We start from the raw sequence: 27,869 nt of genomic DNA, 5'->3' as shown, positions 1-27,869 counted from the left end.
ACCACTCTCATTCCGTTAACAGATTTCATTTACCTAATTGAATGGCTGGGTCACGACTTTGTGCCTCTGCCATCCATCACCCACTCCATTCAGCGGACGCGACATTCGCGCGGCCCGGATCGCTTGACCCGCATGTTCCTGCCGCGGGAGGGACTGTTTTTTCCCTGCTCCGTCTGACCTCCCGAGAAGACTTAATCCAACAGTCCACTGCTGCGCCACGCTGCTAATCCCCTAACAATAGGCTCTGGGTTGGCACAGGGCGAGGGGAGGTCTGGGCTCGTGAATGAGAGCAGGTTAAGACTCCGGCTCCTCTGGGAAGAGATTAGCGGACTCCTGGTTAGCGCAAAGACGCCGCTAACGGGGAAAACAAGCGAGTTAATTAAGAGGAGCTGAGATTTTGCCGAGAGCGCTGCCGCCGACAGATTGGCGCGGGAAAAAACAAGGGGTGATGAATAGAATGAAAGTTTGGCGCGTAGAACCTGGCAGGAAGAGACATCGAGATGGAGAGCCTGATGAGGCGAATGGTTCTGCTGCTGCGGTGGAGATGGGATGGAGGAGGGTTCCAGCTGATTCCTTTTGCTGCAGACTCGATTAAAGTAACTCCAAACTCTCTGACTCCGATAGTGAAACCCTCTCGTACTTCCATCGAGTTACTGTTACGGTAGCCACGGCTGCCCTGAGGAATACTGTCCCCACCGGCCGTGCTTGCACATACATGTTCACACCCAAGTGAGATGTTGAGACCAAAGGCAAACTGACAACAAGCACTGGTTGGACCTGGATTTGAACAATTTGCATCTGTGGACGAACGATCCAAGCGCTGAGCCTTTGCTCTCAGCACCAGCTTTTTCCATCAGTGTAAGAACCAGGCCCGAGATGGAGCACAATCTTCCTGGTTGGATTCTTGCATTCATCCTGCCTCTGAATCATGGGTCAGATGGAAGCTTAAATGACCATGATGGGTAGAGGTAAAGGAGTGTATGTTCCTGTGTATTTAGATATTCTACATCAAAAGGTGTGCTGGGTAATCAGGAGAGTCGGGACGTTTCCACCACTTTTGGGTCGCCAGAAAAAAATCTATTAATAATGGACTCTCACAGTTGTTCTATTCCAGGCCCAAAGGCTTTAACTGCAGCTGGAGCCTGGGCAGCTGTTTTAGGCAGCTGTTTTAGACAGAAATAAAGTCACACAAATGTTTTTTTCTTTCATGTAAGCGATCAAATAATGACTGAGGTGCTGAAATCAGAATGATTTCTTTGCATTCAAGTTGAACTCTGAAAGTTAGTTTAAGTTGGTGCAGTCCTGCTGCGTGAGGAAATAAGTGACAGACACAAGGTGAGGCAAAAAGGAAAGTATGAAAGGCAATAGTGACCAGTGCATATAAAGTGCATGAATATTATATTTTTCATTAGTAGAACTCAAAGGTAACTGTGGAGACGTGTCAGGCCCAGATGGTGTGAAAAGAGAAAGAACCAATCCTACAGTCTTATGGTTTCATAGCTGATGCTCCACGAGGTAAGTAATAACTCCTGGGGCGAAACGATGTCCCAGCATGCCCCTGTTCTACATTATTGTAAGGTAGACATGTAATTATACTTCATTATATCAAGGTTATGTCTTAAGTGTTGTTGCGCACATGGCATTTTCTGGATTATATTCCAGGAAGTACCTCATTCATAGCAGGTTGTTGTGGTTGTCGCAGTCTGAAAGCTGTGAAAAGTGAATCACACATTGTAATCCTTAACGGATGTAAAAACATGACACTAATTAGGTTTGTATTGTTTTCTGAGGCGATCTTCCTTTAGAGCTAGTTGTTTCCCATGGATAACTGGAGATTCCCACACACAGTGTGTTGCTGAGATCCATCTGAGAGCAGAGACCCTTCACGTGACGTCAGCCTGGTGCCATTTGCTCCGGGCCCTATAGCACTTTGTCCTTTGTGACATGCAAATGGATTCAACACATTCCATTAATAAAGGAGGCTGGATACATGATAAACAAGAGGATGTGTCGTCGGGGGCATGTCATAATTGGGTCAACGAACACGAGTGGTGTGTGTTTTGCATCAACAATCAGCGGCAAGTCAACGTACTAACCTCATATTCATTATTAATGTCCAAATGTTGTTAGAGCATCAGTGACTAAATAGTAAAATCCCATCCCCATTTTAACCCCTACACATCATCGTCTCACTCAGCAAAGCACTACAGGCAGATTTAAGGGCCCATTTCAGCTCCTGCTCTGGGGGTGGTTCTTTCCAGTCAGACAAGGAACTCTTTGGTGAAGTATGAGAAGAAATGACATGTGCATCTGTACCTTTGAGTTTCCCCACAGGGCACTACAAACCCAGAGGGAGAAAAGAGAAACCTCGAGGAGAACCACAGAAGGAGAGATCCACTGCCCTGGACGGACAGGCTGTAGATAGACTAAGGCTGAGGGGAGTTTAAACACCAGTGTACACATATTGCATGTTATAGAGAGGTAAGTTCTAAATGACCAGGTTAAAGGTTAGTGAAATGCTGCATTTGTGGTGTGCATTTACCAAGGGCTTGTTGCCTTTCTAATCAGTGCTAAATAAGGTCAGAACAGTCAGAGAGACAAGCATAGGCATGCACTGTATATAGGCTTATACCGATACTGCCGATACCACAGATTTTCCTAGTGTCGGTGAGTACCTAAAGTCAAACCTTTACAATACCAAATTGAGTTTCTTTGGGGGCTTTGTTATTGTTTGAATTCACTTGCTATAGTATCGAACTGGTACTCTACTCTGAACCTTAGTATCGGTACTGGATCGGAAAAAGTGGTATCGGAACAACACAAATTTATACAGTATATCACATGTTTTTTTGTATATTGTACATCTTAAGCAAAAAAATAATAATTCAGTATTCAGTATTCTGTAACTAAATACAATTACAAAGTATTCTCCCCTACACAGGCTGTAGATAGATAGACAGGGCTGAAGTCTGTGGAGCTAACGCCCAGTCCTTGTTGGAGCTTCGGGAGTCTTTTCAGAGCCAGCTCATGTTTTTTGTTTGTGGTTTCCACCCACTTCTTGCAGCATGTGCAAGATAAGCAGAGTGGAGTTTGAAGGAATAATTGCCAATAAGCACTTAAAAAATGAGAAAGATGCATGAATAAACCAGTAGACTAATGCAGCAACAGGTTTAGGCATTTGTAAAACTGTACCCAATCGTGCCCCGTTCTTAGACCATCTCATTCAAATTCCCACTCACAAAAGGCTTTCAGTCATAGTTATAAATATCTGCTCAATAAGTGTAAGGCATGTGGCTCAGCTGCTAATACGTCTGAGCAAACAGAGCAGATTAAACACAAGGCTAACCCACTCCAGATCGATATTTCATTTCGTGGATAATTTCAGCAGGCAGGTGTGAGCGTCTCAGCTTTGTGATATAAGCTTCAACCACATTATTGTATTGGAATGTTAATGTAAAACAGATTTTACAATTAGCAGTGAGTAAAGAAAGAAAGGATTGACGCTTATAGAAAACACGACCAACTCCTGCGGGGGACAGTGGTATCTGAGAGCGTGGTTAAAATACCAAAGTGGCCTAACCTTGAACACATCACCCCGTGTCTCGCTCCTTCCATTGTTCCTGAGGTCTGAAAATGTCACAACACGTAAACAACAAAGTGACAAGGAGAGACGAAACAAAGTCAACACTGCGTCTGTCCATCGTCTGCCTGGAGGAACAAGTCTCCTGAAAGAGGACAGGCCTCTGCTGCACCACATCCCTGAGAGACACATTATCAGTGAGACATTTGGTCTTCCAAACTACTTTGAGAGCAAAACTGAACACATTCACAGAAGCTTTGGGAGTCTTGATTAAAAGATCCTGGCTGGCTTTGGGTTCCGCTTTTTTCTTCGATTAGTCTGAGGCACTTACAGGACACCTCTTTGTCAACATTGTCAATCCATGAACTGTCACTGGATCAGTTCTAAGCACTTCGGCGCTCAGACTAGGGACAAACTACAAATGTTTTGGAATGACACTCCTGTGGCAACAGCCAATAAAGAATCTCTCGGCCACCGTCTCCTCGTCACTCCTCTCAGCTCACATCCAGGGCGCAATTGGAATTGTAAGCCATCCATCCATCCATCCATCCATCCATCCATCCATCCATCCATCCATTTTCTTCCACCTGTCCGTTGGCGGGTCGTGGGGGCCGCTGTTGGATCTGCCCAAATCACATTGCACCAGCCCCTGTGCCTCCTACTGCAAGTGGTGGGTCCACGGAAAGACGGCCTCACGATTCAAACAGGGCCTGTTGGTCTTTCATAAGGAGCTTCTGAACCGCTCTTTGTCTGACCCATCACCTAGGACTTGCCATGGGAGACCCTACCAGGGGCATGAAGCCCCGACAACATTGCCCCAGGATCATTCAGGTGCTCAAACCCCTCCACCACATTAAGGTGGCGGTTCAAGGAGGGGGAAGTTGTAAGCATCTGTACTAAAAAGGGACGCATGTAATGGCAGGAGGATAATCCTGATGATGTGAGGTCCATTTTCACAGATCAAAATCCGCCACAAAAGGTTCATTCCCTGAAGGTCATCATCAACAGACAGAGAGAGACATTGCCCTTCTTAAACACTGTCAACAATCTGTATGAAATGAAGACCAAAAGCAACCTTTGCTCCGCGTTGTGCAGGACACAGAGACAAAGTATCAATGAGAACAAAGTCATCATCCATCGAATGTAGTGTTGTAACTGTTCTATTGAGAGAAATGATTAATGACCAACTTATCTTTGTATCGCCAAATGGGAGAACAGTTTTTGTTGATGAACCGCCAGATTTTCGTATTGCTGGTCAGTCTTGGTATCTCAGGTCAGATAAATAAACTCTTTTGCATGTCTCTAAAGGGCTGTTGTTTCGTCTTAGCAATATCACCATTCATTCTATCGTTGATGTAGTCACTGTATCAAGTTCACAAGCTAAATATTGGTCTGTTTTTTGGGTTTAGTTTGAGTGTACTGCAGTTCCTTTACTCACCCACAGAATGCAGGGACATGGCGAGGTGGAACAGGCACTAACGGCTCAACGCACGCTGGGTCACACATTACACCCTCCTTACATCAGGCCCTGAATATTAATGTGAGAGGACAGATAAGCAGCCGTGGCAATCCCTTTAAGGGCGGTGTGTCTGGCGTCGGGCGCTCATGGGTGATGTGTGCCACTCAGTGTTTCCGCTTTATGCTAATGAAGGATTCAGTCTGTTCAGCTCCATCTATACGGACTGTCACTGCACAGAGGAATGACATGACCGGGCCAAAAGGGGGCAGCAGGGTAAGGAGATGTTCTACTATATTGATTTAGGGATGTCCACATGTAGCAGGGTGTGTCATAAAATGAAAATACACTGCGTTCCAAATTATTATGCAAATGACATTTTTCTAAGATTTTCTAAATTGTCAACTCAAATGAGAGTCAGCATAATTTTCAAGTCTTTAACTGGTAGAGGATCATTTAAATGTGGTGGAAAAAATCTCCCAGTGATAAATATAGTAAAAACCTCAAAATCCACTGTTCCAAATTATTATACAACTCATCATTTCAATACATTTTAAAGCTTGTAATTAACTGAAAATGGTCATTTGTTGAATTTGTAGCATTAGGATAGCCTGGCTAACACCAGACTAAAATCACAAGTGATATTTAGTCTGGGGACCACCAATTCATTTTCTCGTAGGAGAGGTGTGGTTTACGATCGTCCATACTCGTTTATTGGGTGATACGAAAAAAGTCTCTTGCGTCTGCACGTAGCCATGGCCAATCGTATCATCGTATGAGATGACGTATGACGTACCCGCTGTAAACTTTTGAATATAAACTATTTAGAACAAGGTCTAAAGCTTGATCAAAAAATACCATCGTGTCTGCTGCTGTCACGTTGGATCCGTAAATAAACTTTTTTTTTTATTATCCGTAAATAAACTACAAGCTTCCATATATCGAATAGCGCGTCATCGTCTTGCCGTCCCTCCTCGCTCTGTGATTGGTTCCCAAATCCACCGGAGATGTCGGCCATGGTCCCCAGGCTGTTGTGCAGTTCCAAATAATTCGAGCGCACACAGCAGCCTGGCGTTAGCCAGGTTAGCATTAGGAGGTCATATTTACTAAAATCAAAAGCTATTTCAATCCAAAACCTCTTAACAGGTCAAGTTATATTTTACCATAGGAACCCGTGTGTGAAGCAGCTTTAACAATTCTTAAATCCATTAAACTTGTGAGTTTTTGGACAGTTTCTGCTTGGATTTGTTTGCAGGATGTCAGAATAGCCTCCCAGAGCTGCTGTTTGGATGAAAACTGCCTCCCGCCCTCATAGAAGTTTTTTTTCGTTGAGGCAAAGGTTCTCAAGGGGAGGAGGGGGTCCACATCATGAGTTTCTCTCCTTTCATGCCCATAGCAGCCAGTGATGCAGAGGTTTTCTTTGCAGTATGACATGGTGCGTTGTCATGAAGAGGATTTTTTTCGGGAAAACACGGCTCTTCTTTTTGTAGCATAGAAGACAGTGGTCAGTCAGAAACTCCACATATTTTTCAAAGGTCATTTTCACACCTTCTGGGAGCCTAAAAGGGCCGAAAGGGGCCGACCAGCTCTCTCCCTCATGATTCTGACCCAAAACATGACTCCGCCCCCTCTTTACTGACGTCACAGCCTTGTTGGGACATTTTGGCCATTCACCAACTATCCACTACTCCATCCATCTGACCATCCAGGGTCACACGGCCTCATCAGTGAACAAGACTGTTTGAAAATGAGTCTCATGTATTTTTGAGCCACTGCAGCCGTTTCTGTTCATCAGCTTCAATGAACAGTTTAGGGGAGGCCGGATAGAAGGTTTATGCACAACTGTAGCCTCTGGAGGGTCCTACACCTTCATGTTCGGGAGACTCCAGAGGCACCAGCAGCTTCAAATACCTGTCTGCTGCTTTGTAGCATCTGTTCTCTTAATCCGATGTGTTTGTGCAGAAATCGTCCATATTGTGCCTTTATCTGCACAAACTGGAGTTTGCTCTGAATCATCCATAAATCTCTTATCAGTTCGATGATTACACTTAATCTTTCATGAAATATCGAAGGTTTTCATACCTAGACCAAGGCATTCAACTATTTCATGCTTTTCATCAGCAGAGAGACCCTTTTTCTTTCACATGTTGCTTGAAAATCATGATCTGCTTAATAAAGTGGAACACGCTTTTTCAGTAGTTTTTCCTGAAAACTAATCATCCCAGGTCTCTGAGATTAATGTCAGTGATTCATTGAGTCCCAAGACACGACACCATCCATGAGTTTCATTATTATTGTTTTTTTTTTTCCCTTTTTGACACAAAAATCCAATTTGCATAATAATTTGGAACGCAGTGTATTTTCCTACAGTTTCGCCTGTCATCCACATCAAAGATGTATGTCCTCATAAACGGAGCTTTCTTAAACCTCTGGCCAAAGTGAAGATTTTGGAATACACCGGTTATGCGTTTGAATGTGGACATAAATAACCAGAGTTTAAGGAGTTGAACGTCACTGCCTGCGACAAAATTGGCTCTGGCTCTTCTGTGTTTACATCAGAAACTGCAGGACTACTCTGAACTGTGTTGGTTTTAACAATTGTTCAGGCGCTCAAGTTCTGCTTCACATCGAGAGAGCGCAGGCAAAGGAGAACTTTACAGTTGGCTATGTCCTGCCAAATAATCATCTCACGTCCAAGACATGCTCCCCGAAGACGCTGACAGTGGTTTTGGTTCAGACCGGGACGCACTGCAGCTGCTGCAAAACTTTGAGATGGAAGTGGTCCTCCCGGAGGAAACAGTGAGACGAATGTCAGGGTCCTCGCTGCTGCTGTGAGGAGTTATTGTGCCCTCACAGAAGGACGGTCTACTGCCCTGCGATCACCGGTCAGTCTGGTCAAGAAAGTTGCCTTCACGTTGTACTTCACGTTATCTGATGGAAGACTATGAAAAACGGCAAATGCATGATTTGTCACGGTAGGTTGTCCCAAAACGGTTAAGCAGGTCTGTAAAGCTTTAACAGTGCACAGACCCATGTTCATACAGCTGCAAAAACTAATGTGCTGCAGACACTTGTGGAGAGATTTGAACAATTAGTGTACTGAACTGTGTCTGTGTTCATCGTGTATGAATGAGAGTGTGAATGGGTGACTGGTTCCTTGCTGTAAAGCGTTTTGGGCCTAATAAAGGTAGAAAAGTGCTACCATAACAACACATATATGTGGTTCGATGTGAGGCACCTGGACTCAAGTTCATTTCTAGATGGAGGGTGGTTTTATAAATACCGTATTAAGTGTGGACAAGGCCTCAGTTTGTCCTGTAGTGAAAAAATTCAGTTTAGTGGAAACCACATCCACAGTGGAGGCATCACAAGAGGAGAGAAAGAAAGAAGGAGCGAGAGGAAGCGGAGTGGAAGGAGCTGACCAGTGCAGGATGCCACGCTCTGAAACAGGGTCAAACCCAGGTGGCGCTGCACCGTTTAAGAGGATCAGAGGAGGAGCACTGAAGGCAGTACTCAGGTTTCCCCGAACTCCAAAATCATGTGCTACTAATGTGGAGATGTTGTTGCCACATTGTTTCTAATTGTTCAAATCACGATGGATGGATGGATGGATGGATGGATGGATGGATGGTTGAATGGATGGATGGATGGATGGATGGATGGATGGATGGATGGATGGATGGTTGAATGGATGGATGGATGGATGGATGGATGGATGGATGGATGGATGGATGGTTGAATGGATGGATGGATGGATGGATGATTGGATGGATGGTTGAATGGATGGATGGATGGATGGATGGATGGTTGAATGGATGAATGGATGGATGGATGGATGGTTGAATGGATGGATGGATGGATGGATGGATGGTTGAATGGATGAATGGATGGATGGATGGATGGATGGATGGATGGATGGATGGATGGATGGTTGAATGGATGGATGGATGGATGGATGGATGGTTGAATGGATGGATGGATGGATGGATGGATGGATGGATGGATGGATGGATGGATGGATGGATGGATGGATGATCATAATGTTGCAGAAATTGTGTAGTGACTGTACACATTTCAAACACCTGTGCACTGCCATGTGTAGCTGTGTGATCTTGTTTCATGGTTTGTGGCGTTAAATGGAGAAAGTCCATGGTGTTGGATTGATTTGTAGATGTGGATAATGAGTCAAAGCGGCGGCAGATATCTGACTTATTGAGGAAACACAGAAGATACTTGTGTATCTGAGTGTTTGGCTGCCACAGGACTCTTCAGTGGAGAGGGGTGAGAGTGTCCCCAATGAAGACGTCATTGTGCCTGAACTCTTCAAACATCTGCCTGAGTGGGACAACTAACCCCTCCTCATGACCTATGACCCCTCCCGCAGCCTGACGAGTGCTGGGATTTACAGCTCTTTACTCTGCTTATTTGAAAGAGCAGTTCCAAAGACTGGCGTCATCTGAGCAAAAGAGAAGCACGTTTTTAATCATCCGAGCCACAGCGGGGCAGGTTTTCATCACTGAAATATCTACATTATAGGACATATAATGTTTACCCACGTTCAGGCCGCCAGAGAGTCCCATCTGTTTGTGGAAATTCTATATTTTTAATGCTGGATATTTCATTTGCAAACAGTTGTGTAATGTCATTTTTTTCCAATACTTCACACATTAATTCCCAGTTGAATCAGTTTTAATGCTTTTTAATGACATTTAAAGCTGATCATTTAAGCCTAATTCAATGAAAGACATTTAATACTTTTTAATGCCCTGTGGAGGTGGTCCCCTTGTCAGAAACAAAACACTGAGGGTCAAACCATTTCATTAAGTCTTTTCTTCTTCCAACGCAAACATGTGTCTGTCTGCATTTCCTAGATTTGATCAGTCTGAGTCTTGTGGAACGACTAAAGTGCAGATGTTGTTAAAGTTCAGTCCCTTTGTCTGCACACGCACCCTGTGTATAGTTCTCCCGTCTTTAGCCGCTGCTGTCTCCCACACAGGAAATGACCATATTTGGATGACATCTCAGTCACAGCCTTTCGCGCTACACTTAGATACCAAACATGTGAGTATGTCGGCTTTTGAGGCGCAATGTTGGAGTCACTTCCTGAATATCTTCATCTCTATCTCCGACATTCAAATGAAAATGTTCAGGAGAAAACGAAAAATCTCAACATCGTGGTCAATGTTGAGATTTTTAGTGTGAAAAATGTGTGAAAAATCTCATTTTCACCTTCAGCGTCTCGCTTTAACCAAAAATGAGAGATGTTTAAAGGAATAGTTCACCATTTTTATATACTGAGATATACCTGAGCTTAGACGAGTTGATGCGTACCTGTCTGGTCTTTGTGCCTTCGCTCAGACCAAAGATGATGTTAGTATTTGGCCTCTCCCAATGCATTCCGATAGCTTCAAACGGGGGTGAAGTTGGAAGCTACCACGCTCTTCCACGGGCACACACAAAGACCAAACAAGTACGTATCAACTCGTCTAAGCTCCGGTAAGAACAGATCTCAGTATGGAAAAACGGTGAACTATTCCTTTAAAGGCGCTTTCACACGTGTTGGAGCGCCTCATGGGTCAACCCGAGACCACCCTAGTTTCCACTGCATTTATTCCAAAGTGAATTTGGTCCATGAACTTATTCCCATGACAACGGGCACCAACCTGTCAATGCGCTGACAGGCACGTGCACACTGATGTTACGCAGTGGTCACTCTTCTCCCTCGCTCACCAGTTAAATACAATGAGGCTGAAATGCAAGGGGAGGAGAAATGCATTTAACTGACCCAAAAGTGCTGCTGTTGGGTCAAGAGCTTTAGGCTGACTTAACCTTAGCTGTGAAAACGCCCTGAGACGATCCCCACTGCTGCCTGAAAGATGAAAACCAATACAGACCTGAAGAAGATGCCGTGTCCTCTTCATACACAACACTTACTTCATAAAATGTTACATATCAAGCTCTATTACCCACTGTCTGATTGTTGGGCTTATTCTTGTGTAGGGCTGGGTACCGTTAAACGGTACCTACTTGGTACCGACCGAAAAGCTCCGGTAGGGGGCGGTATCGGAAAACTTTTTTTTTCTGTGCTAATTTTCTGTACTTTTTCTCTCTAAACGTCAATAAATGATCCGCAGTGAGTCTAAAAAAGCCTGAACTCATGAGCAGCTTCAGCACAAATGCAGAAGCGAAGCTGTAACTTACTCACACTTCATTATCAGAGATGGCAGAGCCGCGGTCTGAGCCAGGACTAAACCAGGACTGAACCAGGACTTACAGTAAACTGATTAAAAACCAGGACTAAACCTGGACTGAATAAGAAACTAGACTCTTAGACAAATAGAAAAGCAGTGACAACACGGTAGTGACAACACGGTAGTGACAACACGGTAGTGACAACACGGTAGTGACAACACGGTAGTGACAACAAGAAACACATGGGCTTTACCTTTAGCTTTAGCCCCGCAGAATCTGAAGTTACGCGCTGTTGTTTAAGCTCCAGCTGCACCAAATGGCTGCACAAAGATTGTCTCTGGAAAAGGTGAGCGCTCACTCTGCATTAGCCATTTTTGGAACAGTCATGGTACATTGTAGGGCTGTCACGGTATGAAAACTTTACCTCACGGTTATTGTGACCAAAATTATCACGGTTTTCGGTATTATCGCGGTATTTTTTTTAAATGTGTGTTAATATGTTCAGAAAGCATTGATAGTCCTACACAAACTGAAATCGTTTCAAAAAAGTTTAACAGTGCTTATTACTTAAAAAAATACAGACAAAGCCTTTTACATCAAAGTAAAGGAACTATAACGATGTGTTGTTGATGTTTCGAGGTATTACATGGACTATTTATAGCGTCAGAAACGAAGATAAACCGTCTATATCAGGAAAATTGTTGTTGTCCTTCCAGTGAGCTTTCGCTTTGCAGATTTGGGAAAATACCATCATTATTAAATTCATAAAACTGCGGCGAGAGTGAATCTATTGCAATCTGCCACCGGGAGCCCCGTAACGCATTGTGCCATCGTGCGGAGGTGTTCGAGACATTTATGTACTGGCGGTGGCGCTGCAGCCGCACTATGGGGCGACTCGTTACATTCTCCTCAACCCAAAGTCCCACATCAGCATTTCAGCTAAAACGCCAACGTTAGCTTACTGCTATTGAGCTGTGGAGACGGTCATGCTAACGTTAGCTTCCTGCTATAGAGCTGTGGGAGACGGTCACGCAGGAGAGTCAAAAGGTTCGAAGTCTTGCTGCTTTTGGAGACACTTTTCCTGCACGCTCTGCAAACTGAGCTCTGAGGCTGACAGAACCTGCGCGCTGTCGTGTCGGACATGATTCCAGCTTCGAGAAAGTTTTGTTTGGGTCACCGAGATAATAATAAAAACACAAAACAAGACGGTAATTTTCACCGTAATTTTTTTTACCGGGGTTTACCGCTACACCGGTTACCGTGACGTCCCTAGTACATTTTTAGGTGTGACCATTAAAAGGCATTAGACAGGAACATATTTTTAAATACTTGCAGGTACAGGTGTGTGAGTGGGAGGGACGAGGGGAGTGTCGTATGAAAGTGATGCACTTTATGTATTGTGTAGTTGTTGTCCTTGCCTGTTTTGTCTGTAATGTACTGCTGTGTGCTGTGTGTTGTGGCTCATATGTTTTATATTGTGTATGTTCTTGTCTTGTTTTTTATGGGACTGCGGATGGAAATTAGCCTTGAGCTAAATCCGGCATATTTACAGCACTAGTTGTCTGTTCATTAATATGCACTGTCCCATTCAAATAAATTAATAAATGAAATGAAATGAAATGTTAGTGACAGAGTGAGCGCTCTCACTATGTAACAGATCTTTGACGTGTGAGGAGCTTTCACTTCGTCGAACAGCGCAGTGTGTTTAGAAAAGTTTATCTGAAAGAAAACGGTGCCTGATGTGGATCTGGTCTGTTCCTTCAGCTCAGAAGGTTAAAAAAATGTCGGCTTTAGTGGGAATTCTGCTCAAAACAGGAAGTTCCAGGTGACGCTGCTGCTCCTGTTTTTTGATGTGCCGTGTTTGGACTTCCTCCTGAACCATACTTTTCCTATGCACATTATTTTAACTCAATTAAAATAACACAGGTATCGAAAAAAGTACCGTTAAGGCACCGGTACCGAAAAGAAGGTATCGTTAAAGTAGTGGTATCGAAAAAAAACGACCGGTACCCAGCCCTATTCTTGTGTGGGTGAAATTTCAATGTTTGAATTGTTCTCGTTCTGAAGCCAGACCAAAGATCCGATTCAGACATGATCGCCACAACACTGCTCCTGACCTCTGACCCTTGACCCCTTTAATCTGTCCCGCCGGGTGACCCCTCCTTTGTGTGCCCAGGGGTCCGTGTCTGCGCCTCGCCCCGCGGGACAGAGGGGAGGAGCTCAGTCCGACAGCGGGCCCAGACAATGGAGCTAATGGTGTGGGCGGGGCTTGTTTACTCTGACCCCGCCCCCTCGTTTATGGAAGAGAATGGACTTTAGATTTTCATTTCCTTGTCACAGAGATCATTGGAAATACGCTGAAATGAACTCCCTTGCAATCATAATACGACTGCTTTTAGAGCTGCTTTGTGCTTTTTGTTTGTGTTCAAAAGAAGGACCCTTTGGAACTTTGCAAACAGCCAATCAAACCTTGAAAAATGTAATACTGATCCAATCACAGAGCAGAAGACAGGAACCATTAGGAAAATATCTCCTTAAATGTTCTTAACGAGAATGTACCAGTTGATCTTCTCTAAGCTAATGTGAGCGCATCGTCGAGCTCTACAGTTGTCTACTGTGAGTTCTGTTTGACCAACACAAAGCTCATATAAACCAGGCCTGCAGAACACAGTTCTTTCATCTGCGTAACATCACTTATATACATCTTACCTAAGAGCAATAATATTCTTACTTAAAAGGACTATACGGAGTTTAAAAATGTTAAAACTATGTATTTTCCTCCCCCTACATGTTCAAGCCATGTCCTAATGTGTAGAATGAGCTCCGACCTGTTCACCACAACTGCCTCTAAAATCCTGCACCGTCTCTCAGAAAGATGTTAATTCGGGTCAGAAGTGCCGTCATGCACGAGCTGCAGTTGCACGTATGACCTGAGGTGGCAGTAGTGAGTATAAAATGGCCAACTTGCACCTAGTCCCTTTTAGTAAAAGTGCAGATACAGGACCAAAAATGTACTTAATGCAAAAGTATCTGACTAAAGGTTTACTTTGATAAGAGTATAAAAGTATGCATTGTAAAATGTACTTTATCAGTAAAAAGTAAACGTATTTAAGAGTTTAATGTGCATGATTTTTTTTTTTTAATCATTTGAATCAAACCAGGTCTACAAAATGACTAAACACTAAATTTGTCAAGATCCTGCTGTTTCCTCCATTCTCCCCTCTCCTATGTTTGTTTGTGTGTGCGCCTCCTCACCTGGGTGGAGCTTGCCATTTCCCCACACCTGCTGCCATCACTCACCTGAGGTCCATCTACAATCAGTCCAGTCCTTCATTACCCGGGTTCAGCAGCCATTCTTCGCCAGTTTGTCAGTAAAGAAACAGCGGTACCTGTCTCTTGGCTCAAAACTTAAATCTGCTATATCTTACCTGTTTTTTTGGATCTTGTTGTAATTCTTTGTGTCCTGTTTCCAGCATTACCCGGATCACATACCTGCTCCACACCATCCATCGATCCTCCTGGACCCAAGGCTCATCCTGCTCCACCGGCTCACACCAGCACCATCCCTACCAGCTCCACAGACCCCCAACCTGACACCTACACTCTAATAAATCCAGCTTGATGTTGCTGCGCTAACTTGTATTATTTACTTACTACAACAAACAAATATTGCCCGGTAAACTGTACTACTTTAGTTGGATTAAATGAATTAATGTGTTAAGGGTCAAAAGTTTGTCTAGGTTCATATTTTTTGTTGGCCAAATTAAGAAACTGTTATTTTACATTAGTTGAGCCAATATACCCTTACTGCGCCTGCGCATTTGATCCTACTCGGATTTTTTGAATTTTTTTTCAAGGATTCGGTCCGCCATTACCATCACTGCAACTTGACTCTTCAATCAATGAGGCAAGTGTTTTGCTCTTTTAATATACAACAACAGAGTTCCCTGAGTTTTATAACCATTAACATTAAACGTTCCCCGCGTGGGAATTATAATAATGTAACCAGGTCTTGTGAGTTCAGGTACTGGAGCTATCGAGGCTGTAAAAGTGCTATAGATAAAAGGAAAGCCCGCCTCGATTATGTTGCTAATATTTCTACAAGATTGAATGTAGCAACCGAGGACTATCATCAGATTTGGTGCTACAGGTCCGCTCATATTCCTATGGGGCTGCTCGGTCCCCTCTCAAATAAACCAACCCCTCGGTTGGTTTATTTGGTCTGTTGTACATGTTTTCAGTGGTAGGAGAAACCGGAGTACCCAGAGGAACCCTGCACAGACACGTGGAGAGCATGCAGACTCAACACAGAAAGGCCCGTCCAGGTAGGAATCGAACCTGAACCTTCTAGCTGTGAAGCACAAACTAACCGCTGTGCTGCCGTGGCGGCATTTCTTTACTGACTAATCATTTAGGTTTACCTTGAATTGCAAGTGCAAGTAGCTCGTTGCCATTTTTGTTAGCCAAAAATAGCTCACCAAATAAAAAAGGTGGAAGACCCCTGTCCGAGAGTTTTATTATAGATCTGTCAGTAGAACTTGGTAGAATTTGGTCTAGTTCTTGTTTTTTTTGTCTTAGGTGTCAAACATATTCCAGCATCAACGAAACATCTCTTGGAGTATTACCCATATTTGTATGAGACAGAGGGCAAACTGTTTGCGACTTGCATGGTAAGTGTAAATGCCTACATTTTTCCAAATGTAATCCATAAACCAGGGAAGTTTTTACAACCTTCTTTATTTTTTTAAAGTTTTTTTTAAACAGGACGCCGATCCAGTAGAGAGATCAGTCAAAGGTGTGAAGGTGGGCATGCTAGCTGTTCTGGAGGACGACGTTGGACCTGCTTCAGTGCCCACAGGGGTTAAAATTGCCATTGTGTTGGAGGACATAATTCTTGCTGATCTGCCAGACCTTCCCTCTGCATTTGCCTACCTGTTTGGACTCCTTTATGGACTCAACATGTACTTTGCTAAAGAGCTCAGGTACACATTTGAAGCGGTCCAACACATTTTCATGGAACTAACGCCCACCTGCTCTCCACAGGTACGAAGCCGCAAAACTAAGCTGTTGGTCTGAAATCTGTCAACGGCTTAACTAATGCCAGAATATTCAGAACATTTAAAGGAGTAGGCCACCGTTTTTACATACTGAGATATGTTCTCAGCTTTGACGAGTTCTTTAGGACCTGTCTGATCTTCACCCGTGCCTTCAGTCACGTAAACACAGCGCAGACGGCGTTAGCATTTAGCCTCTCCCTCTCTCCTCTATAGCTCCAAAACAGGTCAAGATAGAAGCTACCAAACTCTTCCACGTTTTCCCTATTTAAATATGTTTATGTGAAGTGTTACACGATAAAGCATAATTACACAAAATTAAACAATATGGATATTTTAAGCGGATAAAAAGGGGAACTATATTGTAAACTTCTAAACTACTACTGGTATTATTACGCCTTACAATATAGTTACAATATAGAGGCTAAATGCTAACGCCGTCTGCGCTGTGTTTACGTGACTGAAGGCACGGGGGAAGACCAGACAGGTCCTAAAGAACTCGTCAAAGCTAAGGTAAGAACATATCTCAGTATGTAAAAATGGTGGGCTATTCCTTTAAACTGTTTTGCGAAAATGCTTGTGGTTTTAAAAGCTGGTTAGAAAATTGCTTGATTTTTGCTTTTTTTTGTGTTGTTCTAAAATCAAAAATGATACTATGGGTTGTTCTGTAACGTGTACAAAAATGTACTGTTTTTTGGGTTGCATTAGTGTGTCCCAGATTGATGACGGCAAGAAGAGTTTACAGCTTACACAGAAGAGTTTCATTTTGTGCAATTGTACAGTTGATGTGAACTTTTTTAACCACTTTAACATTTACCCAAATCTAAAACATTCTCGACTCAAGCTTACAGACTTGATCTTACTGATCTTAATGGATCCTTTTCCTTGCATTGTCGACGCTTTTGTCACATTCTTTTTCATCTACTTTTTGCCACTTTTGTTTTCGTTTAACGTTTTTGTGGCTTTTTTATGGTGGTTTCCTCATGTTTTACCGCTGTTTTGTTTTGTTTGCAGGTTTTTTTTTGTCGCACTTGCGTCGCTTTTTTGGTCACTTCAGCTTTTCCCTTTTTTTCCCGTTGCATTTTCATCCTCATTTTCGTCTTTAGTCACTCTTTTAGATAAGTTTTTCAAGAAGCTTTAGATTTGGATAAAGCCAAATTGTAAATGTTCTCTATTCGGGTGGTGGTTTAGAGGTTAGCGTTTCAAAGTCTTTTGTGTTGAGACTCTGAGTCTCTGAGCCCAAAGAATGATCCTTACCCACCTTGGCAACCAACCCCCCGGTTTCTTTCAGAAGGATTATTTAAAAAAAAAAAAAATCATTTAGCTAAAAACAATTGAACTATTAAAAAAAAAACAACAACAATCAGAACCGAACCTTCTAGCTGTGAAGCACAAACTAACCGCTGTACTACCGTGGCGGCATTTCTTTACTGACTAATCATTTAGGTTTACCTTGAATTGCAAGTGCAAGTAGCTCGTTGCCATTTTTGTTAGCCAAAAATAGCTAGGATTGAAAGTTCCTGTCTTGCAGAATTGAAACCAAGTATGTTTGTGGGATATATCACTCAACTGCAATGAAAATTCTCACAAAATGTCTAATCTAATCCTTTTTCATATTGTTTTAAATGCTATGTGGTGCATTACTTGCGCCCCATTCTATCTAATCTGGAGTTACTTGAACATTTTTTTCAAAAATGTATGTACATTTGAATACAAGGACAAAAGTTGCACTTTTAAAGAAAAGAGTAAATTCATATTGTTGGAGAGCTGCACGGGATATTTGGATCCTCACAATTTCTGCAATACGATGTGGTGGCAGTCTCATAACTTAAATGTTTGAGTTGAAATGGCTTTTTTTATTACAGTGTACCTGCTTCACTGGTCCCCGAGCCCGAAACCCTTTCTGGAAAATACATTTAGTAAACTTTGCTTTGGTGTGTCGAGTACTGCTTTTGGGTTCTATAGTATGTTCAAAAACAAAATTAGGTCAAAAACAGGAACTAAACTAAACCACGGATTAAACCAGGTCTAAACCAGATCTAAATAAGGTCTAAAGGAGGAAACCACTTAACCAAGTCTAAATTAGGACTAAGCCAGTTCATCGTAGAGAGGTCACTTTGAAAATACAATACTTTTAACCCAATTTGAAAATGCAGTGGAGTGGAAAGTACCAATACAGGCTCTGAAATGTAAAGTATTTATCATAAAGTTTACTTAAGTAAAGTATAAGTACTTTTTACCACTGCCTAAGAGTGATGCAGATAAACGTATTCATGCATTTGTTTGATCCAGGCTGGACTTCTGTAACTGCCTGCTGCAGCATGTCCTAAAAGTTCCCTGAAGTTTTCAATTAGTTCAAAATGCAGCTGCAAGATTGTTAACGCTGACCAAGAGAAGAGAACAAGTGACACCTGTGCTAAAGTCTCTCCACTGGCTTCCTGGTTTCTGGCAAATTTAAAATCCTGCTCCTCACATTTAAATCCATAAAGGGTTTGGCTCCGCTCTATCTCCAAGACGCTGTCATTCCAAATCAGCCAACCAGAGACTCCGCTCTCAAAACCTCGGGTTACCAGTGATTCCTCGAGTCTTAGGAGGCCGAGCCTTTAGCTCCAAGCTCCGGTTTTATGGAATAAACTCCCAGCCCCCGTTAAGGAAGCAGACACAGTCCCTACATTTAAGACTAGGCTTAAAGCGTACCTCTGAGAAGGAGCTTATGATCAGGTCAGAGGTACCACTTTGTCTCAATTATGATACAATATTGATTATATCTGAAGTGTGTTCACTATTCACATGGGTGCCCTGTCCACTCCCCCTTGGGGGGGGCTTGTTTCAGATGCTTGGTCATTAGTATCAGATCTTCTGCCCTATCTGTGGAGGAACAGTTGCTAATTAGTCCCAAACCTTGTTTACCAGATACGCTGCATGCTATTTGTGCCATACCCGACTTTTCTCTGATTGGTTAATACACTTGTCAATCACAGCCATCTGGAATTTGAAGAAATCAAATCAGATTTATGGCTTTGTAAAGAAGAGAAAATGTGTGTATTCCAGCTGTCCAGACTAATTACTTCTACCAATACTGTACTCTTTTTTGAACCCCTTCCTTTGTGGATAAATGAGGAACAGACTCCTGATCTGAGAGGTTGGGTTGTGCAGAGCGCAGCCTGGAAGTGGACTTAAGCGCTGCATGAGCCGACTGAGCACAAACAGTGGGATTATGTCTGCGCCCTGGCTCCACTTGTTTAATCATCTTTACTGTACAGGCCCCGCCCACCGTGAGATCACTGCCTTAGGCCACGCCCACTGGAAGGTCACTGCCATGGCCACTGGTGGATTATGGGAAAGCAAGGCACAGAATGGATGACCCATGTCTGTCTGCTCCTAGAGAGAGTGATACAGGTGGGAAGGAAAGGAGGGAAAGGAGAGGAGAGGAGAGAGAGGAGAGGGGAGGGAGAGGAGAGGGGAGGAGGAAGAGGAGAGAGAGGAGAGGAGAGAAAGGATGAAGAGGAGAGAAAGGAGAGGAGAGGGAGAGGAGAGGAGAGGAGGAAGAGGAGAGGGGAGGGAGAGGAGAGGAGAGAAAGGATGAAGAGGAGAGAAAGGAGAGGAGAGGGAGAGGAGAGGAGAGGAGGAAGAGGAGAGAAAGGAGAGGAGAGGGAGAGGAGAGGAGAGGAGAGAAAGGAGAGGAGAGGAGGAAGAGGAGAGAGAGGAGAGGGGAGGGAGAGGAGGAGTGGGAGAGGGAAGGAGAGAAAGGATGAAGAGGACGGGGAGGAAGAGGGGGAGGAGGCAGGGGGAAGAGGCAGGAGAGGAGGTGGAGGGATGGAAGAGAAATGGGGAAGAGGAGGGAGAGGAGGATGAGGAGGAAGAGGCGGGAGAGGAGGTAGAAGCGGGAGAGGAGGTAGAGGAGGGAAAGGAGGGTGATAGGAGCGAGAGGAGGAAGGAGGAGAGATAAGGGAGAGGAGGAGTGGGAGAGGAGGGGGAGAGGAGAAAAGAGGGGGAAGAGGCAGGAGAGGAGGTGGAGGGATGGAAGAGAAATGGGGAAGAGGAGGGAGAGGAGGATGAGGAGGTGGTAAGCTACGAATGTAGCCACAGTTTCCCCTGGGGCAGACTGACAGAATGGTCCCTCCTCTGACCACAATTCATTCTGGCACACACACTGTTATATGCAGGTACAGGGCAAACATGCACCTCCACACCCTTGATTTCAGTGTAGTAAAATATCTGCTGTATTGCATTTAAGATAAGATTAAATACCTCATTAAACATGTCTTATTCCATTAGCAGATTAATTTCACTTGACAACTCAGAATGACTCAAAATAAGGTCAAATATGCTCCTACCCACCAACATCTTTAGTTTGCAATGTTAAGACTCATTCAAAAGATGTTTTAGTACAGAGAGCGTTCCCTGGTGTCGCTGCTGCTGGTCTGAGTTTGTTCAAGAAAAACCTGTTTAAAACTGAAACAAGATCCAGCTCTTTTCACAATCGAGATCTGGCTCAAAAGGAAAGGAGGCAGAGAGGTGTGTGTGTGTGTGTGTGTGTGTGTGTGTGTGTGTGTGTGTGTGTGTGTGTGTGTGTGTGTGTGTGTGTGTGTGTGTGTGTGTGTGTGTGTGTGTGTGTGTGTGTGTGTGTGTGTGTGTGTGATTCATTGTCCCAGTGAAAAGTCCGTCACTCTGTAGAGAAACCAGTCTGAGCACCATTAGCAGAGCACTGTCATCAAAACCCATTTCCTTTGAACTCACGGAGCTGCAGACAAACCTGTTGACGTGACTGTAATGAAGGAGACTCTGGTGGAACAACAACACCACTGCATGGGGGAGAGGAACCAGAATCTCTTCATATTCAAAGCATAGCTTCATTTAGCCTCACCCACTCGGACATGGAAGAAGAAACGTTCTGCTGGTCCTCCTGTTGTCATTCTGATGATTCTCATTCTGTCTGTGCACATCGGTGCATCGCCCTCTTAACCCCCGCCTGAACCCAGTGCATTTTCTCCAGTTCGATATAACCCAAATCTAGAAGTTTCATCCAGCCACAGAGTAATGCCTGATTTGAAAGCTAAGACCCACAAAAGTGATCGCAACTTTTGTCACGTCAACGTGTTTTTGTTGTGTTTTCAACACGTTTTTGTCGCTCCTTTGTCACATTTTGAATTTTTTTTTTCATTGTCTTTTTGTCGTGTTTTAGTCACTTCTTTGTCGTATTTTGGTCGCTTTTCCTGAACGGTTTTGTCACTTTTTGGTCACATTTTTGTTGTGTTTTCAACCTGGTTTATGTTGCTATTTTTATGCTTTTTTAATCTCTAACATCTGGGTAATGCTGGGATGCCTGAATAATAACTCGACACAAAGCACTGGGTTAAGGCGGGGGTTAAGAGGTGAATGAGAGGGTGAGTGGTTCCTTTCCTGTAAAGCACTTTAAAGTGTTGTGTGCAGTAAGAGTCCATGTACCATTTACCACACTTACAGACGCTTTGTATCTGGGAATACAGAGAGCAAATATGGATTGAATTTGAAATATCTTCTTATAAATAAAGATATTTCTTTATGAAGTCGATATGAATAAAGTTGCTTTGCCTTTGAAATGAGAGCAAATGTATAAAAAGAACAGAAAGAACAATCTTTGAAAACACATTTTTGTTCAATTCGTTAACAGTGTGTTAGTGTAGTGCTTGATAATGATGAGAGGGGTAAATGTTATCCACGTGAGAGAAAAATGATCACATGGAGAGTTTTCTCCACTATTTCATTGGGTTGGCGGTAAAATTTAGCAAAATGTACATTTTAAAGCCCACCCTAAATCGTACGCACAAATGTATGCGTAATAGCCTTTACAAAAAGGCTCATTTCTGAAACCCCCGGTCAGTAAGATCTGTTTTCTGAGAAGAAATGATTGGGGGAAAAGAATGTCTTCACTGCGGCACCGCCCCCTTCCACCTGCCAAACTGGATAAACATATTCTGCAGCTGACTCGTGAAACAACAATACGCCTAGTCAACTCTCTGAACAGAGGAGACAATGAGCGAAGGGACGGCCTCTGTCCTCAAATGATGATCGGCTCATGAGGAATAGTCACACACACAGAGGTGTCCGAAACAGAAGAGTCCCAATCAGACGGAGGATGAGGCCCAAAGCCGAACTGTAAACAACAGAACCACAGTCTCTGTGCAGTGTCTGCTTTAACACTGCAGAATCATCCCATAGTTCTGCTTTAATCCAGTTCACTCTGGAGAGGATGTTTTTGTGTCTTACACATCAAGCAACTTTGCCGAATAACTATGTCACAATTTTACAGGAAAATAAAGGACTAAAAATTAGAACTATGTATATACTTGTTTCTTTTTTTTTTTGTAAAGCAGATAATCAGTCAAATCAATCAAATCAAAATACGATGCATACTTCACGTACACTGCAGCGTAACAGCAACATCTACTGTACAAAAAATGTTCCAAAAAAATGCTACTTTGGCTGCACTTTATTTGACACTACCTTGATAGGTTGTCCCTAATTAAATTTAGTACAATGTAATCTGCTGAAACAATCTGTAATAACTTGTACCTATAGTACATATACACAGTGGAATAATGTGTATTAGTACTTCAGAGGACCATAATAAGACCCTTATGTGTGTTTTATGTCTTATTACATTATGTTCCTCCAAAGTACAAATACATATTATTCCATTGTGTATCTAACCCATCGGAACAAGTGTAACTGTTCATAAGTAATAACGGTATAATTACACAAAAGTGTCCTTTTGTCCTTGTCCTGTTACTTGGTCCTCCAGCCACTTCTTCTATGTTTTTGTTTCTTCTTCGTGGGACATCTCGTCCCTCTTCCCTTTGCAAATCCAATATTGGGAAGAGATTAGTCATCCATTGTAATCCAATGTTTTAAGAGTCCTTTCATTAATATTTAGCATTTATTTTCCTCTGTACACATATTTCACGTGTGATTAAGTTGGTTTTGTGCTCTGTCCGTGCCTTGATGTTTTAGTTCATTCATGTGAAGAAGGAGGAGATGCTTTTAGTTTGGGCTGGATCTGTATTGTGGCACATGTTCATCGTGTCTTTTATTATTATCTGCCAGATTACGGAGACCGCCTCCAAATGTGCACCACAACTGCACAAACAACACAACGCAGAGGTCACACAGGTTAATACACATTGTTGCAGCACATAACAGGTACAATGTTTTAAGGGTAATGTCAAATAAAGTGTTTCCGATGTTTGTTTGGTCAATTAAAAATATCTGGAATGAAATAAATGCTTATATTTTATTCTGTTTACCGGGTTAAATGTTACGCACTGTAATAAGGTCCTAAACACACCCCGTTTTGTGATGAACAAATATAGAAATAAAATCAATCCTATATTAAGAGTTTTGTTTAGTTTTGTATTATTATTATTATTATTATTATTATTATTATTATTATTATTAATAATAATAATAATAATAATAATAATAATAATAATATTATTATTATTATTATTATTATTATTATTATTATTATTATTATTATTATTATTATTATTATTATTATTATTATTATTATTATTATTATTATTTGTTAAAGGCTTTGTGGATCTCCTGTGTGTTGATCAGATCATTGCCTCAAAGAGAGGGCGCAGGATCGTGTGAATGAAGCGTGCACCTGCGCCCTGACGTCACACAGGCACCTACCTGTTGTACGCGCGATCCTATTTCCCCATGGGCGGGGCCTGGTGTGTGAGCGTGTGCGTGTGAGCTCGCGCACGGCAGTCTCACAGAGCGCTCGCGAGCCGGTCACTACCCTCACATGAGAGAGAGAGGGGAGAGAGAGAGGCTTTTAAAACAGTGCCCCGTATTTGCGCGTCATTCTATCGCTTTTTCTGTATTTTTTTGCGCGCAATATACGCTATTTGCGCTACTCCAACGGGACACACGGAGCGAGACCTGGAGCGAGACCTGGGGCAAGGAAGCGAGGATACGTAGCGCTCGCGTTTATTCCAACGGCGGTCCGGGAAAGAGGACTATCGCGGCTGCACGGCACTTTGGACCACTTTTACGCACGGGAATACGCCGAAAACACTCTCCGGATCGGTTTGGTTTCACACTTTGGACGCAAATCGCTTTCTTTTTGTGGATTATACGTGGCTTTGTGGATGTAGCGCTGACTTGTGCACACGAGAAGGGCAGTGTGCGCGCGTGTGTGTGTGCGAGAGGGAGAAAGACCGAGCGGAGCGGAGAGAGGGAGCGAACGAACTAGTCAGGTGTTGCTGCGTTCACGGACTAATAAAGAAGACGCCGTTGTTTTTTTTGGATTGGGAAGCCGGCTTGTGCGTTCACGTGTCGGGGGCCAGGATGTGTTGAGGAGCTCGTGGAGTGGGGGGGGGGGGGGACAGGGGGAGACAGTTGCTGAAGTCTTTCCCCAGAGAGGAGCCGTAGGAGCAGGAGGAGGATGACGGGTCGGACTGTAGCCGCGCTGATGTCCTTGTTCCTGGCCGTGTGCGGTGGACGCTCCGGGGCGGCCAGTGTGAGCGCGCAGGGAGGTGAGTGAGCTCCGCCGTCCTGTGTTTGTTTTGTTTCTTGCTGGTTCTGGGTCAGTGAGGTGTTGCCGCGCGCGGACGCGAACGCATCGCAGCCGTGTCAAAGGTCGGGAGAGCGCTGCGTGTTTTTATGTTTCTCACTGGGAGCAGTGGGAGCCAGGACTAAACCGGGGTCACATTTAAGGCTTTTAAAGTCCTTTTACTGTAGTGACATTGAGGTTTATGTGTTTATCTTCTGGAAAACATCGGAAACATTTGATTCAGGGAGTTATTCCAAAGTAAACGTGACATTTTGGGCTATTATAGAGAAAACATGAGTGAGAAATGGATGGAAAACATGCAGTGGGAAGTGTTTTGGACCATCGCCTTTGTACTTTCAATCAGTTTAAGAGAACAAACATGGCTTTATTTTCAAAGACATTTGGGCTTTACGATTTTAAGGCTTTGCAGTGACATGTAAAATTACATGTGGGTACAATGAATTAAATGGCCTTTGAAGCTGGGTTACCCGATTTTTCCCGTTCTTATTTTGAACATTGTAGTTTCGGCCCAAACTCATTTCTGTGTGTCAGAATTGTTCAAGAAGATGAGTTAGTTTCCTGCCCGTGTACGGCTTTCAGCTATTGTGTGATTTGATATATTGAGGCAAGAAAGAATCGCGATAAACGATATTATTGACTCGATACCAGATACTGTGCATCATAATATCCTAAAACACCATCAGCTGCAATAAACATGAAATATAAAGTTAATCAATTTGCTTCAGTTAAAAATCCAAGTTTTACTGATACAAAAATCGGGGGAAATGCTAATAAATGTACAGATGATAAATATCGAGCCCAAAAATATATCGTTTATCTGTTATTTATTGAACGATAAGTCGATATAGTCATTATCGTGACAGCCCTAGGGACCACCCCCAAAATAAATGACACTCATTTAGATTCTACTACTATCTTTCGTCACTCTTCACTTTTAGGTGAAGACAATGCAACAAGGTCTGTTCTTTGTGACCACATACTTTGAGGTTGCAAAAATGCATTTATTCTAAACAAAAAAGTCAGGTACCCCAGCTTTAATGCTTTACACTTTGCCTCAGAGAGACTTGAAACCTGAAAACGGCTCTGACACAGGACGAATCTAAACCAGGACCAAACTAAACCTGGACTAAACTAAGCCAGGACTAAATTAAACCAAGACTATATTACACCATGGATTAAAGTAAAAGCAGGACTAAAGTTGTATAAACATTGCTTTCTGCAGCTAAAACCATGACTGAACGACTCTTGTTTGTGGCAGTATTTCCTCTGTCTCTGATGCTCGGTCACTTTTGGTAAAATATAGAAATGTAAGAAGTGTGACGTTCGCAGCCAAATCCGAATCTTTAACGTGAGTGCGTCGGAGCGGATCTCATTTGTGAAACGAGGCTGAACGAACACCTGGAAAGTGACCTGACACGGCAGTCGTTTTCCTTAATTGTAGCAGACTGTTTAAAAAAGTCAACAGATCCCGAAGACTGTGCCTTCCACTCGCCGGGTGCAGTGTTGCGTTCAGGAGCCGCTCCGGCGCTCTGGAGAAGTGAACTCTTGAACCGGCACTGGTTGGACTCTGCGCAGGTAACAGGGCCCTCCTCCTCCCAGCCTTTAAACACGGCTATTATCCTCACTATGCAAACAGTGACACAGGATAATGACTGTGTTGGTTATCATTATAGTGCTTCAGACGGCGTGCTCTGTGACTGTGAGGGAAACCCGGCCCAGGGACGATTGATGTTTGCATTTGGAAATGGGAATCAGTATTTAGCAGATTGTGCCGTGTCTGATTTTTAGCTGATGACATTAACAAATTGATGGCGTCACTGTGAAGAGTGAATACATTTGTCAGTATTGTTTCAGGCCTCTTGATACTGTATTTCTCATGTTATTGTGGAATGGTACAGTATACTAATACTGCATGAGGAAAAGTGGCCTAGTTCAAAGGATTATGACAAAACAAGAGTCATTTCTTCATGTTGGCAGTGGCTAAATAGAGCAAAGGATTATGGTCCATGTAGTTCTGGATGTTACAACGCGCCGCAACAAAACAATGCAGATTTAGACCCAGGAGCGTGGGTTTGTCGTCCAAGGTCTCACAGGATCATGTCAGACCCTCTCTATCTCGCCCTCTTTCTCCCTCTCAATCCTTCCCCCCTCTCTATTCTCTTCCTCCACTCTCGTTCCATTCTCCCCCCCCCTCCTCTCTCCCCCTCTCTCCCCTCGATCGTCCTCTCTTCCTCTCTCTCCCACCTCTCTTCCTCTCTCCCTTCCCTCACTCCTCCTCTCTCCTGTCGCTAGTCATCTCTTCCTCTCCTCTCCCTCCATCTCTGTCTCCCTATTTTTCACTCTTCTCTCTCCCCTCTCTCCTCGCTGCCTCTCCCATATCTATCCTCTCTCTCCCTCTCCTCTCTCTTTCCCTGAGTGTTGTTGTTTGTGTGATGTTTTTACTAACATTGAGTGAATGACGTCTCAATAAACGTTGTGGTAAAAGTCAAAAAGTCTCTCTTTCCCCCTCTCTCCTCCACTTCATTCTGTCCTCTCTCTCTCTCTCTCTCTCTGCCCTTCTTTCTCCGCCCCTCTCTCCCCCTGTTTCTCCCCCTCGCTCCCTCTCCCCTATCAGTCTACCCCTCTCTCTCTCTCTCTCCTCCCTGTCTATCCCCTATCTCCCTCCCCTCTCTCCACTTCATTCTCTCCTCTCTCCCCTCCCCTCTCTCTCCCCTGTTTCTCCCCCTCGCCCCCCTCTCCTCCTCTTCATTCTCTCTCCTCTCTCTCTCCCTCTTTCTCCTGCCTCTCTCCCGTAACTCTCTCTCCTCTCCCCCCTCCACTCTCTCTCTCTCTCTCTCTCTCTCTCTCAGGTGCCAGACTGTTGTGTCTGGGCACCTACATTGTAATTTACGCCAACACGTCCGAGCTGCACATTTAAAGGAACAGTCACAGCTCCCAGTGTTAAGTGCAGAGTTATTGTGCACATCGAGGCTGTGCCTTTGGGCCAGACACTTCACTCAGGGTGACTCTGGAGTGAATGAC

The 27,869-nt window shown here is 43.6% G+C and overlaps 1 protein-coding gene across 1 annotated transcript in view; it reads left to right on the top strand.

The window, feature by feature from the left end:
- Window positions 1-24,087: 24,087 nt before the first annotated feature.
- sema4f (sema domain, immunoglobulin domain (Ig), transmembrane domain (TM) and short cytoplasmic domain, (semaphorin) 4F) overlaps window positions 24,088-27,869 on the top strand; it is a 75,699-nt gene continuing 71,917 nt past the window's right edge. The window contains exon 1 of the mRNA XM_079579589.1: window positions 24,088-24,810. Within this exon, the coding sequence (XP_079435715.1) occupies window positions 24,720-24,810 (91 nt within the window). The 5' untranslated portion in view covers window positions 24,088-24,719. The remainder of the gene's footprint in view (window positions 24,811-27,869) is intronic.

This window comes from Gobius niger, assembly GCF_951799975.1.
Source record: "Gobius niger genome assembly, chromosome: 21".
In the NCBI taxonomy this organism is placed as follows: Eukaryota; Metazoa; Chordata; class Actinopteri; order Gobiiformes; family Gobiidae; genus Gobius; species Gobius niger.
The sequence above is the reverse complement of the archived record's forward strand: the minus strand, read 5'-3'. Positions and strand labels throughout refer to the sequence as shown.